Consider the following 17,647-nt stretch of genomic DNA (forward strand, 5'->3'; position numbering starts at 1 on the left):
TTATGAGTAAATGAAAGAGAAAATATTATATGAAGTTAAATTTGGGGTTTTACTATTCACACCGTATAGTTTTTAATTATTTTCTGAAAGTGATTGTGAGTAAATGAGAAAGGAAAGAAAATGATAAAAATATAAAATGTATTATTTAATTAAACATGAAAGAGAAAATACTAATTTTTAGTGTAATTATATGATCTATATGGTTGGGAATGAATTGGAATGCTCTGACTACCCAAGGTTTACTTACATCGATTATAGATGACCGAGTCTGACCATGATTGAGTATATGATCAACCATCTTGTATGATGATTGGCTAATGGCTACGATGCATTGTAGAGTATGTTTGACAATGATGGATCAATCAATCTTGATTGTGTTTAGCAAAGTATAAACATATTTTGTCAGGGTTGACTATATTTGAACAAGGGGTCCAAATATAACTTTGATTGACCTATATTTGACCATGAGCGACTGTGATTGGTTGTTTTGACCCGTCTTTTGTTTTACCTGTTTCATTCATATGTAAGAGGTAAAAACATAACCCGAATCAACTAATTTATAAGTAGAAGTGTGTAAACCGATCGCATTGTGAATCCTTGGCAAAGGAAAGTGGCATGCTTTACTGCTTTAGAGCTTGTGATTGTTACTTTGTTCCTCAAATAACCGAACAAATACATACTATAACCATACATACTGGTTTTTAAACAAAAATTGAACTCGTTAAGTGCCCGAATCATCCACAACTTGACTGTTTCCAAACAAACCCTCTCTTCTGTTACCAAAACCACTAGGCTCTATACCCGGCCCTCTATATTTCAACTCCGAACCCCTAAAATCAGGGTCTGTCGGACCAGACCGTGGATTCAGGTCAATAGCACTTGACCTAAACACATTTGCACCCGTATACCTCGTTGGTGAACCATACCTTCGTGGCGGCCCTCTAATGCCACCACCAACACTGACACTGTCATGCTTTCTTGAAGTGGGGCCAGCGAAAGATCTCGGCCCCGGACCCGATGGAGTCGGGGCTCCACTTCCATACGGGTCATACGGCCCCCACGACATCAGCACATCCTTCTTGTTCTTAAAAAAATGCCACGCGACAAAAAGAAACAACACGAAAAACAGAACCGGAGTGCTCCATAACATTGTGTTGAACTCGCCTTTTGTAACCGGAAGATTCGACCGATACATCCCGATATACCCACTTCCTAAACTTAAAACCACCATTTTTTCATGATCACTCGCAATCAACGGTATCGATTCGACTTTTTCACTATCTAACCTCCCCATCGCACGGTAATTCAAAAACGACGCAATAATCTCATCAAGCCCAGCCGAAAACACGAGCCGAGGCAAACCCGCACGCACGTAAAGCTGCGAAGAAACGTTATAAACAAACACTTTTTCCGGACTACTAATAAGAAAATACCCTTTAATCGCCTCAAACGCTAACGGCCCATGTTCGACATCAAACTTCCTCTTCGATCTCACCCGACACTTGAAGTTAATCGAGTCACCATAAACAAGCAAATGCACAAGTTCATCACCCGAAGTGAACCCATACGCCTTCCCTCTATCCGACGCATCAAAAACATAGTTTAACGCGTACGATCCATTTAAACCCTCGCACGGGGCTTCCCGAACCTTCATATTTCTCAAATCCAACGACCCTGCACCGGTTCCTGTTAAGAATAAAAGCTTTTGTTTCGAGAATACAAGAGGCCGGTACCAGTAACAATTGTACCGATTTTACTGATAACCGAACCCCCCTCTTTAAAAACCGTGAGACGACCGTCACCATCAACCGACACAATGTACCGTGTCCTACCAACATGATGAACTTCCAAAATGTTAATCCTACACCCGAGTTCCACATCATGTTTATAAATCATTTCCCGCTCGATTAAACTCGAGTCATCCCCGTTTGAAACTTCCCACACCTTATGAACCAAAACAACACCGTTTTCGTGTCCGGTGACCACTACCGTCTCATTTCGATAAACGGAAAGGTACGACAACATCGACGTGATCGGGGACCGCGTTAGTGTATCGAACCGAAGCATAACGTCACCGTACCGCGTAAAAACATAAAAATTCCCAGCATCATCACCAACAGCAACATATTTGCTTAACCCTTCAGTATCTTTAAACGGTAAGATATTGAGAGCGGTTGGTTGCGTGTCAAGTTTCACAGCAGACACAAATTGAAACCTTTGGGACCAGAATAAGCTGTGTTTGGTAACGGATACAACGCCCACTCGCTTATTAATCTCGAACGTGAATTAAGATCATTATTGGAATTTGTTATTTGGATTGGGGGCTCGGGTACGTGTGATTCTAACTTGGTGACTAATTCGGATAGGTTTCTGACAAGCTCATCGAGTATAGCTAACTGGGAAATGTGGTGAGTTAAGTCGTTAACGATCTGAGTTGGATCGGAGTGGGTAGAGGATAAGTGGAAGGTTAATGATAATAAGAGTGAATAGATGAAGAAAGAGTTGCCTGTGGTGGTGGAGGTCATGGTGGTGGGAGTGAATGGAATCTAGGGTTAGGATCGGGCATAAAACAGAGATTTCAGGGGAGACTGAAAGCAGCAGCAGCCGCCCATGGGGCTGTTCCTGTCCAAACTACAATTGTTTAATGTTTTTTTTTTAATGTGTGACTAAATTTAGAAGGAAAAAACTGGTTTAATAATTGATGTTACATGGAAATAGAACTCCCTGGCCTACAACAAAAGTTTTAAAAAAAGATGGAAATACCATGAGATATTTTAAATATTGTTATGTTGATTATTAATTTTAACTCTCATTTTTTGGTTGGTCGTTATTTGTCTTAACTAACGAATTAGTTGCTAACGGTTTCATCTTTTAACGTATTTGTTTCCAACGATTTACAGTTAACAGAATCCCAGAATTAAGCTTTTGACAGGAGACCTCACATTTTTTTTCGAAAAACTTAACTTTTTCGTCACAAAAACCTTTGTAACCTTGGATCGGGCCCTTAGGAAGCTTATTCTAGTAAAAACCCAAATTAGTAGGGTCGCCGGAACCCTATAAACATAGTCATAATCGATTGGTGGTGTTCAAGTGGTGATGGTTGGTTGTTGATGAGTCAGTTTGTGATGGTGGCGGTGTTCAGGTGGTGTTCTGGTTGCGTTTTTCAGCAAAAAGAATATGATTTTTTCGTCCAAAAAGGTTTTTTCGGCGACATGCAAGTAACGGTGTTAGGATTTCGTCAGTCGCAAACCGTTGTTAAAAATAAGACCGTTAACAGCCAATTAATTAGTTGGCCGGGATATCGAATAAACAAAAGATAGGAGTTAAAATTAATAATGTAACTTAAGCATATGCAGATATGAGACGTATAGTCTTTAATAATATATTTTTTTGTTTGTTCTTTCTTTATATAGGAAAGAGTAACACCAGTGACAAGTGTGAATTTTATATATTATTACCACTTTAAATACTACTTTTTTCTATTTTATTCTTTTAAAGTTTATTTTCATTTAAAAAACCTACTTGTTATGTCTATTTGTTGTTAAGAAATCACGATAGTGGTTTCTTTTGTCATTGATTATGCAGTGGGTCTAAGTAAAAGACAAAAAAAGCAAAATTTACCAGCTTACAACCACGGAAGCTTCAAGGCTTAGATGATAAATTGCCAAAACCATCTACTGATCAGGCGTCAATAGTAGACGTCAAAAGTATGCTCACGAACACAAATGTCGTGTCAGCTGTAGCACGTGTTGAGTGAGTCTTGTATGTTGCCAACAGATAGAAGTCTCACTTTATTATGGATCCTCTTAAAAATGAGCGAAAAAACTTATTCATACGAACACAGCCTGGGGCGGATCTATGAAGACCTCAGGGGTTGCCCGGGTTACCCCTCAACTTTTCCGGTGAAGTGCAAGATTAGTGCCGAATTTTCTTTTTTCTTCTTAGTTTTATGCGTAGGTTACCCCTGAACAAATATTGGGTTACCCTTACTAAGAAAATAGATAACCACATTACATAAGAAATTTACCGGAATCTTGTTTTTCCGGCTGAGATGAAGTTGCAGCGTTTAGTAGATAGGAAATGAGGGAATAAATATGTTTATTGTTTGAAGGTCCCTTAACAATTTAGTATTCATTCAAAAGGTCTTCAACAATTGCTTTTTCTACTCATTTTAACCTTGTCTTTTATTGGAAATTGAAACTATTAAATATTTATTTAAAAGAAAGTCATTCTTTCGCTTCTTTTTTCTTTGGATTTGTCACATGTTACATTCTAATTTGTTTATTTCATTTAGGATATATTACTCTTACTTTATATTTTATTTATTCATTTTTAAATTAGTAAATCAATATATACAATATCAAATGTAAAAAATAATACACTGTAATACCATTAAAAGCTTTTGGTTTCGTAATCGTCATCAACTACATATTTTTTTTTTATTGTGCACAAGTATATAATGTAGATAGCATTCCTTGGTTATCCACTTATACCTATAGTCTAGTTTTATATTAAATAATATATAAAAGTTATTCATATTGTATTGTATACTTAAATCATTGCACTTTTTACTCTTAACTCTAGGCTCTGTCGTCTTGTTACCCCTCGTATTAACGTAATTAAAATATACTGGTATCTAACCGAATTTTTTAGGTTAATCCGGTACCAAAGAAAATCAGGATTCGGAATATTATGTCTATTGTAAACTCCAATATGTTGCTGGCACGTTACATTGGATCTTACATGTGATGTTCTAAAGAACAAAGTACTAACTTATGTGAATAATAATTAATAAGCAATGCTGCAAATATGACAGTTTAATCATGTGATGTGACATGCTTATCCTATGTATTGGATATTTAAAAAAAAGGAAAAAAATCCAAAAAAATAGACATATTTAACTAAGGTTTTTCAATTCTAGTTAAAGACTAAAACAAATTCTTAAACTAGTCATATTCCTCTGTTGGATCTGACCAAAACACTAATTGATCCAACTCAGTTTTTAACCAATCACGAGGAGCCACGTTGTTAGATGTTCCGTCGGATCTGACGTTTTAAGGTTTTGGCCGATCAATTAGCTGGACGAACCGTCGGAGGAAAGGACAGTCCGATCTGACGGTTCAGTTCATGCTTCAATTGAATCCGACTGTTTAATTTGGCTGACGAACCCTATATTTTTCAATTTGATGGTTTTTTGATTTTGAGTTCTGGAGTGAATTGAAAACTATGGTTGTGTTATACTCGAAAAATTAAGCAACTTGCACTGTTGATTTGCTTGATTTTGTGAAGAAATAAGAAAGATGGAGATGGAGGTTGGTTATGGAGGGTTTGGTTTTGAGAGGTAGAAGATAAAGAATTCAGTCAGACCCACTAAAATTCAGTTGAATCCGACTAAATTTTAAGAAATTCGGTCAGATTCATTAAAACGTTAACACGTGGTGCGATTTTAAAGGTCCAAAAATTCAGTCGGATCAGAAATGGGTTTAGTCGAATCCGACGGAATTTTTGACTAGTTCAGGTATTTTGTTTGATCTTTGTGGAAATCCATGGTTAAAAATGGCTATTTTGTGGATTTTTCCTTAAACGTAGTTTTTCATCTTGAAATTAAAGATAAATCATATTTTTCACAATATTATGTGATTACTTAGTGTAATTGTGAAAATAGTTTATATGGGCGTCTTAGTTTATTAGGGTAAAGTTAAAATACAAAGGACAACAAAAATGAGAATGGTGAGAAGGAATCTAATCTATTGATCTTAGATTTGGATGGTGGAGATTAATTCAAAAATAAAAGTTGAATAAAAATAGATGAGAAGGGCATTAAGGTAATAACCCACTTATGAAGACATTCTCTCTCCACATGCAAGGCACGTGTTAATTCCTCAATCATTTTAAAACGTCTATAACTTTTTCATACGACATTTTTTTAGAAATTTTTTTTACCATAATAACAAGCGTTTTTTATCTTATATGAATATCACATTGTTATATAAAAATAAAAAAAAATTGGTGGGTTTTTTTATATTGTGTTATTTAGTTGTTTATTGTGTTTTTAATTGGGTTTTACTATGCATTGTGTTATATATTTCGGTCATTGTGTTTTTCAGTTGATACTCATATGAAAGATAAAAATTAACACAAAGATTACGACATTGTGTCTTTGTGTTCAACATTTGTCTTTATACTTATCTTTGTGTTTTAGTCATCGTGATCAATATTCACTTAATTTGAGAAAAATAGTATTATGTTGTTTGTGTATTACGTTCAAGGCATTGTGTAATATATAGATTCCATTGTGTTTTACGTTTCAAGTCATTGTGTTATACGTATTTACCATTGTGTCTTACATTTCATGCCATTGTGTTATACGTATTTACTATTGTGTCTTACGTTTCAGGCCATTGTGTTATACGTATTTACCATTGTGTCTTACGTTTCAGGCCATTGTGTTATACGTATTTACCATTGTGTCTTACGTTTCAGGCCATTGTGTTATACGTATTTACCATTGTGTCTTACGTTTCAGGCCATTGTGTTATACGTATTTACCATTGTGTCTTACGTTTCAGGCCATTGTGTTATACGTATTTACCATTGTGTCTTACGTTTCAGGCCATTGTGTTATACGTATTTACCATTGTGTCTTACGTTTCAGGCCATTGTGTTATACGTATTTACCATTGTGTCTTACGTTTCAGGCCATTGTGTTATACGTATTTACCATTGTGTCTTACGTTTCAGGCCATTGTGTTATATTCATTTACCATTGTGTCTTACGTTTCAGGCCATTGTGTTGTTATATGTATTCATTATTGTGTTTTACGTTTCAGGTTATTGTGTAATATGCATTCATCATTTTGTTTTATGTATTAGATAATTTGTTAGTATTTTTGGTTATATATATATATATATTATATACTATTGCAAAACGGTGTTATTAATATTTTAAAAAAACACAATGAAGATCAGATGGAAGACACAATGACGAAAAAACACAATAACAAACAGAAAGACACAATGATGAAAAAAGACACAATGGTAAGCAAAAAGACACAATAACGTAAATTATTTTTTATTCTTATATAACAAAATTATACTCATATTAAAGGTAAAAAAACGCTTGTTATTATGGTGAATTTTATTTTTTTAAAAAATATCATATGAAAAAGTTATAGACGTTTAAAAATAATGGAGGAATTAACATGTGACTTGCATGTGGAGAGAGAAATGTGTAATATTACTTTTATACCCTTTTTCCTTTGGTCCCTACATGACACATGTCAACTAATTATGGCTTCTCATCCTTCTATTTTTGTTCTCCTTTATAGAATAACTTGACCCATGTATTCTAAAATGAAAATCTTATATGCATGAAATTTTTGGTACTAAATGACGTATCTTATATTGTTATAAACAACCACGTGGAGACATGCAAAATTTAAAACTCTGATGTTCATTACAAATACCTTTCTACAAGTAGGTTATTCAACAAGATAAGACCCTATAAAGATGATAATTTGTGATGTTATCACAAAAGGTATCATCTAAGTTAGCTCATGATATGGTGTTAAAACACACCGAAGGCATCATTAGACTCAAATTTACATATGCTAAATGTATCTTATAAGTGTAAGCTTTCCATAATTATCCATTCGAAAAATGCCTAGCTAAAAGTAAAGTTACAACGTAACCAGCTTTCACTTGAAACTACATGTGTGAACCAATTTATGCAATTATGGAAATTTTTTTAGACATGAACTATATGTTTGTCATTGGTAAAATTTGAGATGATTGAAAGATAAGCTTATTGCTTATTTGATTTGATGATCTCTACTTAATTGCTTATGCCTTATATATATCTTTTAAATAATGAAATATAAAATTCAAGAATACACTATCTAAAGAAACCATTTAAAATCAACATGCTAAACTTTGATTTGATACTTTTTAAATATGGTCCTACAAATCAGCATGTTAAACTTTGATGAAAATATGTGCAAATCTATAATAATTGTTAAAAATGTCCTTCTAATTAAGACCATGCATGGTTACTTATGTGCTCAAGAAACCATGTCGTTCCATGATTCTATCATGTGACACAAACATTTTAAGTGCACCTTAAATAGATCACATAATGATGATTGAATAAATTGGTTATAAAGTCGGATCATTTTAAAGTTCACTCACACTTGTTCCCTTGCACATAATTTATTCTTTTACCGAATTGATAATCAAGTTCAAGTTTAACCAAAAGCTTCTGTAAAGAAATCGTATACACTAGTTTCATCCGTAAATTGAGTATATACATAATTGAAAAGGGAATAAATCAAAAGTAGACAACCTTAGGCATCTTTTTAATGTTAGTAACATTAAGGTAGATGCATGTTTGGAACAAATCAAGACAACGACAACCCAACGTACTCAGGGCCGGTTCCGAGAACGTAAAAAAAATTTTGGGCCGAAGACAAATTTTTTTAACCTTAAATAGAAGGAGTATTTTGTTGGGTTTAAACAATTTAATTTTTATATGAGCTTATTTGGTTATAATTTAGGTTGTGAAAAAAACTTTTGTAAAAAAATACGTTTATACATGTCCTAAAAATATGATTAAACATGTCCTAAATGAGACTAGAACCCATAACATTTTGGTTGAGAATAATAACTCTTTTCCACTAGACCAAGCTAGTGGTTATGTAATTGAGTTTAAACACTAAATATACATATTGTTTTAATAAAAATACATTTAATTTAAATAAAAATTCGAGCTCAACGGGGTGTCGGGCCTGTGACCGTCGACCATGCTCCACACCTTATGGCCAGCCTTGAACGTACTCATAAACAACCCAATATGTATTCATTGAAGATGATAATGTGTCTCCATATTAAGCATTCGAACTGATCAATAGTTGATGTCAAATAAGAACAAGATCAAGTAAAACTCGCTATGGATATAACTAAAATGAAAAAGTAGGATCAACTTTTATTTAAACTAGTCTCATGCATGTTTATGTCTATAATAATATAAGCAATCATATTTGGTCCATATAGACCAGTTTAATGGTTTTTTTTTATACTTTATCCATATGAATGATACTGGAATAGTTGATATATATTAAACGAAACTAGGATAATAGATATCAAATATCAGTTGCATTAGATTTAACAAATTCCATTGTCGTCCAGCGGTTAGGTTATCTGGCTTTCACCCAGGAGACCTGGGTTCGATTTCCGGCAATGGAACCTTTTTGTTGTAAATTATTTGTATTTTTTTTAAATATCAGAAACTCTACACAGAATGGCCTGATAGGCGAAAGACGTGACACTTGACCTTCATTTGAGCATGCAATGATCGACTAAGAATAATCAAAGAATTGACGAAACTAAAGAATTTTATCAGTTTAATTCAGTACTATCCCATTGTTTTTGTCTTTGAATGAAAATTGTTCTTTTAAATATCACCAAAACTCTTTGTTTTTTTACTTAGTGCACGCAATGAAAAATCTTAAGGATTCTTAAAAGTGTCAAAACACCCTTGAACCGAAGGGTATTAAAAAAGTATCTAAACATCTCCTTGGGGATCTATTGAGATGTCGAAAGTTATGAAGACTTCTTTGGGAGTTCTTAGATTGTTCAAAATAACTGAAGATGGTATCAGTTGTCACAAAACACATGAACAGATCGTAGCAGCGAGTATTGCAGTTGGTGATGAGAACACGGGTCGATTATGGCCTCCTCATAGAACTAGGACTGGAGGAATCAAGGTGCATATATCCAAGGAAATGACAGAAACTTGGATAACATAATTATGGTTGTGAAGTCATCCATGGACAGCACAAGGCAAAGATTCATGCAACGGTTTTAAGAGTTAAGGAGTGCTCTCAACATGCTAAAATGTCGACTTAAAACACGATTCCCATGACTGGGGTAAGGTAAAAGCTTTACAATTATGTGTGTATTTAAATTGATTACAAACCTTGATTTGTGTGGACTGATGGTGTTATGAACTGAATTGACTCTAATTCCATAAAAATCGTTAAAACGAAAGTACGAAACTCCGAATTAATATTTTACCCATAAATCTTTGCTCTATAAATTCATATTTGATAGAAGCTATCACTGATTTCTCATATCACAAGCTTATAGCAACAAGAGTTTCTGCAATCAGCAATATCCTTAATAAAAGGTTCAACAAAATGTTCTATCAATATTACACCTAACTTATACTCGACTGACCACATCAAGTGCTAAAATCAAAAGTCAGATAATCAAACACCGGTTGATCCAAATCCACCTGCACCTCTAACAGTAGAATCCAGATCATCAACCTCCACAACTTCAGGAGTAATAATCTTCTCAATGATCAACTGCGCAATTCGATCACCAGCTTTCACTTCAAAATCTACATCAGAATAGTTAAACAGTATCACCCCAACCGGTCCCCTGTAATCGGCGTCAATCACACCCGCACCAACATCAATTGAGTGCTTCCATGCCAGACCAGACCTTGGAGCTACAATAAGCACAAATTGTAATCAACAAGAATTCAACACCCTAAATTTAGAGCTACTCGAATTCGGATCAATAAAAAGCTCGAAACAGCCAAGCCTTATGGAGTCTGAGCACAAATAACCCTCGTTTAGTTATTGAGCCCAAGCTCAAGCCTAAATAGTTCGTTGATTCGTTATAAGCCTAATGTATTTTTTTTTGTTTCAAGTTTCAACTCATATATGTCCAAATATTACACTCCACAGCAGACCTTATTCAGTTAAGATTTTTTTTCTCAAAATATATACAAATAATTAAAAATGTATGTAAACTAATTATTAAAAAAGAAACAAAACCAGCCTTAACTCAAGCTTCAGAAAATGAGCCACAAGCTAAGCTCGAGCTCTAGTAAGTTAACACAAGCCTGACTGAAGCTCTCTTAAGTCAAAACAAGCCAGGCTGGGGCTCTCGTAAGTCAAAACTAGCCAGTCTTGAGCTCTCGTAAATCATACCAATCCAGGCTTGAGTTCTCGTAAATAAAAACGAGCCAGGCTCGAGCTCTATAAGTCAAAACAAGCCAAGCCCAAGCTCTCCTAGTCAAAACGAATCGATCCCGAACCTAGTCAAGCTTGGCTTTCGCATACACCCTACTTAAATTGAAAAACTAACCAATTCGAGCATAAGTTCCTTGGGGTACTGCAATGCTCAAATCCGTTGCAACCAGTGCTTTACCCCTTGCAGGCACTTTAGTCTCAATTGCACTGAATCAATCAAACCACAAATCAAAAATTAAATAAAAGAAATTCAATTTGGGGGGTTTTTTTAGGGTACCTTGAAAGATCATAACCGGCGGCGAGAGACGAGCCTCTGGAGGGCAAAACGGCTTTCTCCGATAACTTTTTGACTTTAAAAACAGGGACTTGGTGATCGGAATCAAGAAGCTTTGGTGCTGGTCCGTGGGTTTCAGTGATCTGTGCCATTGCTGAAACAAATGATTTGGACGATCGAAATGGATGATTAAAATGAAGATGTGGGTTGGGCTTATAAGGAGTGAAAGCGGCCGTCAAATAGGGAAAGCGTCTTGTCATGGCGCCAACACTTCCCGCCATCTTTAAACCCTACAACCACCAGGATGTGGATGTGGTACGCTTTTAAATGCTTACAATGTTTTCGAGACCGGTATGAGCGACCGTGGACATCCGGTTCACATCACTTTATGTTTTATCTAACGGTTTTGTCCACTTGTATTGTATTGCTTTGTTTCTAGATATTTGAACTATGTTTACCAGTCAAGTTATGCTCTTTTACCTTTTAATTTTATAAATTTGACAAATGACATATATCGTTCTTGTTTTTAAATAATCGTCGTACATTTTTATCATCCATGTGATAGATGAACATTACAATATTTTGTTAAATAGATGCAAAATTAGCATTTTTGCCATTCCATTTAACAAAATAAAAGTTAAGAAGAAAAAAAAAACAAATAAAACAAAAACACTTCCACGTCAAATGAGCTGCCAACAACCTCATTATCCATCCCAAGATCCAACTGTACCCCCTCCTACTCTATCTGGTATGCGACTGATATGTCCCCCCCCCCCCCTTCTCTACCGACCTCAACGGATACTTCTCTTCTACAATGGTAAAGTATATTGATTGCCCGGGGTGACCTGACACCTATTTTTTTTACTATGTAGTGTAAATTTGCACGTTTTTATCCAAACGCCATCATTACTGTTCTCACTTGAAACCCTCATATCTGCTAAGTATGAATTTCGTGACAATCATCTTAAATATAGAGACGATATCCCTATTTTATGAAAAAAGCAATCCCAAACAACCCGCTTAACTTTAGCGTGACAACTTAAATGTCGTTTGTTCTTTTTTCAATTATTATCCAGATATTATTTAATGAATATTCGGTCCGTGTCACTTTCAAGTTTCATCATACGAAATAATAATAATAATAATAATTTATCAGAAGTCGCTGGAGCGACGAGTCTTTATCGTATTTAACCCATCGGGTCCCACAAACGTACCTTTTAAAGTTGCACGCCATCCCTCACAATATTATTATTATTATTATTATTATTATTATTATTTCATCCTCCAGAATTATTCACCATTCTTCCGGCGTCAATTCATTTGCCGTTCACCGTCAATCTCTCAGTTCCGGCATGTAATATCCGCACTTTTATTCTTCATTTTCGTTACATTTTTAGACCTAATTTTCTAATTTCAACCAATGCGATGCTATATTTAATTCATATCATTTTATAGGGTTTTGATTAAAATAATACATTATATCCAATATTTAGCAATTTGAACATCGATACTGTGAATTTTATGTTATGTTAATTTGCGCTTGAATTTACATTAATTGATTTATTTATTTGTTTATGTTTGTTTAGGGTTTAATATTTATGAATCCTCTCAGTTGTTGTGTAGATCAAATATTAGGCTGTGGAGAATGACTGAAACTGATTAAAGGATGATTCCACAATCTACTTGCAAGTTCATAATCAGCTTCAATTCATGAGTAATATAATATGGTAAGCTGCTGCTTTTCACGTAGACTTTAATTATAAAATATACTCTATATGTAGAATAGAATTAGGTACCTTTGATACTGCAAGTAATATTTAAAATGTCACAATTTTGGATTGATATTGTTCTAGAGTTAGATCTGACATCATTGCAGAGAACCTATGGACCGAGATACTGTATGTGAATTTTTCTTTTTCTAATTTTTAATTTTGTTTTGTTTTGTTTATGTTTTTGGTCACTATCATATCCTCACATTGTTTTGTTAAACATTGAAATTTTATATCCATCTTGATCGCCCTGCATGAAAAGCAGTATACGATTTTTTACATGTACCATAGTTTTTAAAAGCCCTCGCTTCTTGCGCCTAGGCTCAATATATGTGCTTCTAGTTCCTAGGCCCTTGCTTCTTGAAGTTGACGACAATGATCATTTGAACATTTACAATATATTACTTTGAACATTTTGTCATTCAAGTTTTGGAATTACATTTGATACTTGAATCTTTTTGAACTTTTGATACTAATTAGATGACATCAAATGTTATATGCTAGCTTTTGTTTATTTTATATGAAGAATAGTATCACTTTTCTTATACATAACAGTTTTTATTATATTTTTATTTAAGTGGGGTTTTTTAGGCCTTCGCTTTTTTTGTGTCTTGCGCCTAGGCCCTAGGCAAGGCCTATGCTTTGAGTGTGACTAGCGCCTTTGATAACCATGACATGTACATTACTTTGTTCAGTATTGTGTTTTCTAAATTCTAATTATATATTCATCTCATGCTCACTGAACAAATATGCAGCACAAACACACTAAAACTTAAATTTCGTCACATGTTTACTTTATCTAACAAGTCCATACTAGGTTAATTTATCAAAGAAATCAACTGTCATCTCCTCTCTCTCCTTTGTCATTTCTTATACATTCATTAATCTGAGGTTAAAAATGTTTCACATGAAATTTTCTATTATTTAGTATGTATATTATTATTCACTTATCCAAAATTATTTTACAGAAGACAAGAGAACAACCGAAAGTTCCTTGCCAAATGGACATGGAGGTTGATAGAATCAGCGCCTTACCGGGCCATATTATAGACAAAGTTTTATCACTTTTAACACTAAGAGACGCAGTAAGAACATGCATATTGTCAACTAAATGGAGATACAAATGGGTCAACCTCACAAGTCTCATATTCGATAACCAATCGGTTCTTGTATCATCCCAAGACCCAACAATAATCAAGAATAAAATGGTTAAAATCGTTGACCACGTCCTCTTACTTCATAACGGTCCAATCCACAAATTCAAACTTTCTCATCGTGATCTTCAAGGCGTTTGCGACATTGACCGTTGGATTCTTTTTCTCTCACGTGGTTCGGTCAAAGAATTCATACTTGAGATTTGGAAAGGTCAACGCTACAAGCTACCATCTTGTTTATACTCTTGTGACAAGCTATCTCATCTTGAGTTGTTTAATTGTTTGTTGAAACCGCCGTTATCGTTTAATGGGTTTAAGATTTTGACCAGTCTTGACCTTCAACATATTACAATAGATCAAGATGTATTTGAGGATTTGATATACAAGTGTCCGTTACTCGAGAGGTTGACTTTGATGAACTTTGAGGGATTTGCTCATTTAAAGATTCATGCTCCAAAACTTACGTTCTTTGACATTGGAGGCATGTTTGAAGATGTTAATTTTGAGAATACGTTTGTTCTTTCTACGGTTTCTATTGGTTTGTATGTTAATATTGGGAATGATCATGAGTTGACCCTTGGGACTACAAGCAAGTTGATCAAGTTTTTTGCTTCTTTGCCAAGTATTCAAAGACTTGAGGTTCAAAGCTTCTTTTTGAAGGTAGAAAGTTGTTAATACTCTTTAAAGTTGCACGTTCCTTATTCAGGCTGATTCTAGGGGTGTAAACGAGCCAAGCCAAATCAGAGCTCGTTTAAGCTCGAGCTTGGTTCCTTTTAACTTGTGAGAGAATTCCTTTTGAGCTCTAGTTTTAAAGCTTGAGCTTGGCTCATGAGTAATTTTTTCAAGCTTGAGCTCGATTTGGGATTGGCTCGTTTTACGATCTTTTTGTTATCTTTTTATATGTATTTATATTTTTTATTATAGTTACAATAATATTTTTTATTATAACATAAACTAAGGTATTTAATTATTCTTAACATATTTTGATATAAATGTAAATATGATGTAAATTTATATTTAATATAATAAAAGTAGTTATATAAATAATAAACTTGTTTCATACTCTCTTTTTTAGTATTATATAAATAGTTTTTAAGCTGCAAGATATTATTAAACAACAAAAAAGAACCTAAGACACAAATGATACTCTTTCAAGGGGCCCATGAATTTCAAATATAAATCTGACCCATACCCATATTTACAATACTCATGGGTTACCATATTGACATCTAGTTAACAATTTACAATATCGGTTAAAGTAGTCTGTTATTTTGTTGGCTGTGTGCAGTTTTTGGCATCTGATATGGTGCCAAGGAGGTTGCCAAGTGCATGTTTGGACCTGAATTATCTGTCACTGCGTATCAGTTTTAATGAAATGGATGAGTGTCTAGCAGCTCTTTGCATTCTTAGAAGTTCACCCTGCCTTTTGGAACTCGAGTTGTTGGTGAGTTTATTTTACATTTCTGACATAACATTAAGGCTGTTAAAAAATGAGCCAAGCCGAGCTCGTTCGCTCGCTCACTCACTCAGACAAGTTAGTAGGCCATTCAAGAAACCCAATTTTTGTATCTATCCATATGTGCAAGAAATACAAATTTTCAAAATAAACAAGCTGGGTTGTTGAGCCCTGGGCCAGAGCCTTATCTGAGCTGAGCTTGAGCTCAAACTTCTGCTCGTTAGAAGTGTTTTCGAACCCGAGCTCAAGCTGAAGCTAGCCAGGCTTTGGATGTTCGCGGTTCGGTTTAAACGGTTTTTTGGGTCAAACTGTGAGCCAAACCGTTAGTAATGGTTTTTGATAATAAGAAACCAAAAGCGAACCGTTAAAATTCAAAATTGAACCAAACCGACAGTTTGGTTTCACGATTTGGGTTTTGTTGGGCTCTCAGATGGGCTTAATTGTAGGTTGCATTTGAGGTGTTGTAGTACTCGCTTGGTGCTAGTCGGGGGGGGGGGGGGTATTGACTAGCAGTTGGTCAGGTTTAATAGGGATTAATCGGATTGGAATTTTTATATGTAATTTTCAAATTTACACGCACGCACACAATTTTCAATATTTTATATATAAATTTTCAAATATAAGCAAATACTTCAAATATAAGTATAATTTTTCAAATGCTTAAAATATTTTAATCGGCTTTGACCGATTGCCTATTTATAGGGGCAGATTAGTTGAAATCGCATTGGTACCCAGCGATTACTCGGCGCCTAGAACTGATTTTTTCAACATTGAGTGATGCACTTCAATTAAATTAAGATTGGCCCTGATTTACTTTAATTAAAACATATTATAACCTATAATTGAATTAACAGTTAGATTTTTATAAGGCATGTTAAGAACTTAAAATATTCTCAAATTTCACGGTCCGGTTTTAGACGTCCTGCTTTGGTTATAACCTGTAAACGAAACCGTTCACTACGGTTTGAAACTGACTGACCGAATATTTAGAAAAAATCGACCATGAAACCAAATTGATGACTGGTTTGGGCAGTTTTTAGCTATTTGTGAACAAATGTTGATGGGATTTCATTAATTAATAATATTCGTGTGTAGGCCTGACCAGACGAAGAACCAGTACCAAAAGTGGCTGCAAAGAATTTGCAAAAAGAAGACTATCAAAACTGCTTTTTTACACAGTTACGGTTTGTAAAAATAGCTGGTATTTTTGGGGTTCCAAGAGAGATGAACTTTATTAACTTTCTGCTTGCAAATTCACCGATGCTTGAAAGGATGACTGTGAAGCCTGCATCTCAAGAGGGTGGGTGGGAGTTACTCAAAGAACTGTTGCGGTTCAGGCGAGCTTCGGTTCATGCTGAAATTATTTACCTCAATCCGTAGTAAACGAATCATGTGTTTGGAAAACATGTGTGTGATTTGTTGCTTTTGGTTTCATTGTTGACCCCCATTTGTCCGTGTGTTTGATCGCTGGCAACCTGAATTTTTACTTTCCAACCTGTCGAAATCTTTTTATTTTTTGAACATTCACTTTAACTAGGTGATAGTTTTTTAAACAGACCACAAGAAAACTGTGATGATAGATATCTGTGTCCTTTTTCTGAACGACGAATTTTCGTCATCTTGGAGACTTGAACACGAGACCTCTCAACCCTTTGTGTTTTAAAGACTTTGCCTTTGCCAATGGGTCACCAAGCCTATTGGTCTCGGGTTAGACCTGTTTGTACGTGCAATTTGTGTTTTGGGGTGGTTGGAAAATAGAAATAGATATTTTAAACATCAAACACTAGATAAAACTCCTTAATTTTAGCAAGTAATGTATAAAATGGATATAATTTTATTTGTTGATGCTAGGTAAATTTGGCTCTTATAATTGTATTTTGAACTAAAATGTATCTTAAAAATCAAGTCAGTAACCAATATTTTATGAAATATCAGTCATCCTAAGTCCTAACATA

The 17,647-nt window shown here is 34.6% G+C and overlaps 1 protein-coding gene and 2 pseudogenes across 2 annotated transcripts; 1 reads left to right on the forward strand and 2 right to left on the reverse strand.

Moving 5' to 3' along the window:
* Positions 1-536: 536 nt before the first annotated feature.
* On the reverse strand, positions 537-2,744 carry LOC143530327 (putative membrane protein At1g75140 pseudogene; annotated as a pseudogene).
* A 7,403-nt stretch (positions 2,745-10,147) lies between these two features.
* Positions 10,148-11,613, reverse strand: LOC143530324 (deoxyuridine 5'-triphosphate nucleotidohydrolase-like). Its single transcript, XM_077025885.1, has 3 exons — positions 11,317-11,613; positions 11,155-11,246; positions 10,148-10,510 (listed from the first exon to the last, which is right to left on the reverse strand). The coding sequence occupies exons 1-3, from the start codon at positions 11,592-11,594 to the stop codon at positions 10,266-10,268; spliced, it is 615 nt and encodes a 204-aa protein (XP_076882000.1). The 5' UTR covers positions 11,595-11,613; the 3' UTR covers positions 10,148-10,265.
* A 1,225-nt stretch (positions 11,614-12,838) lies between these two features.
* Positions 12,839-17,294, forward strand: LOC143530328 (F-box/FBD/LRR-repeat protein At1g13570-like; annotated as a pseudogene). Its single transcript, XR_013134838.1, has 4 exons — positions 12,839-13,040; positions 14,054-14,896; positions 15,525-15,680; positions 16,788-17,294. The product of XR_013134838.1 is annotated as an F-box/FBD/LRR-repeat protein At1g13570-like (transcript).
* Positions 17,295-17,647: the final 353 nt, after the last annotated feature.

Source organism: Bidens hawaiensis, unplaced genomic scaffold (assembly GCF_021521415.1).
Source record: "Bidens hawaiensis isolate Kalapana, Puna unplaced genomic scaffold, B.hawaiensis_p1.1 tig00008932_1, whole genome shotgun sequence".
In the NCBI taxonomy this organism is placed as follows: domain Eukaryota; kingdom Viridiplantae; phylum Streptophyta; class Magnoliopsida; order Asterales; family Asteraceae; genus Bidens; species Bidens hawaiensis.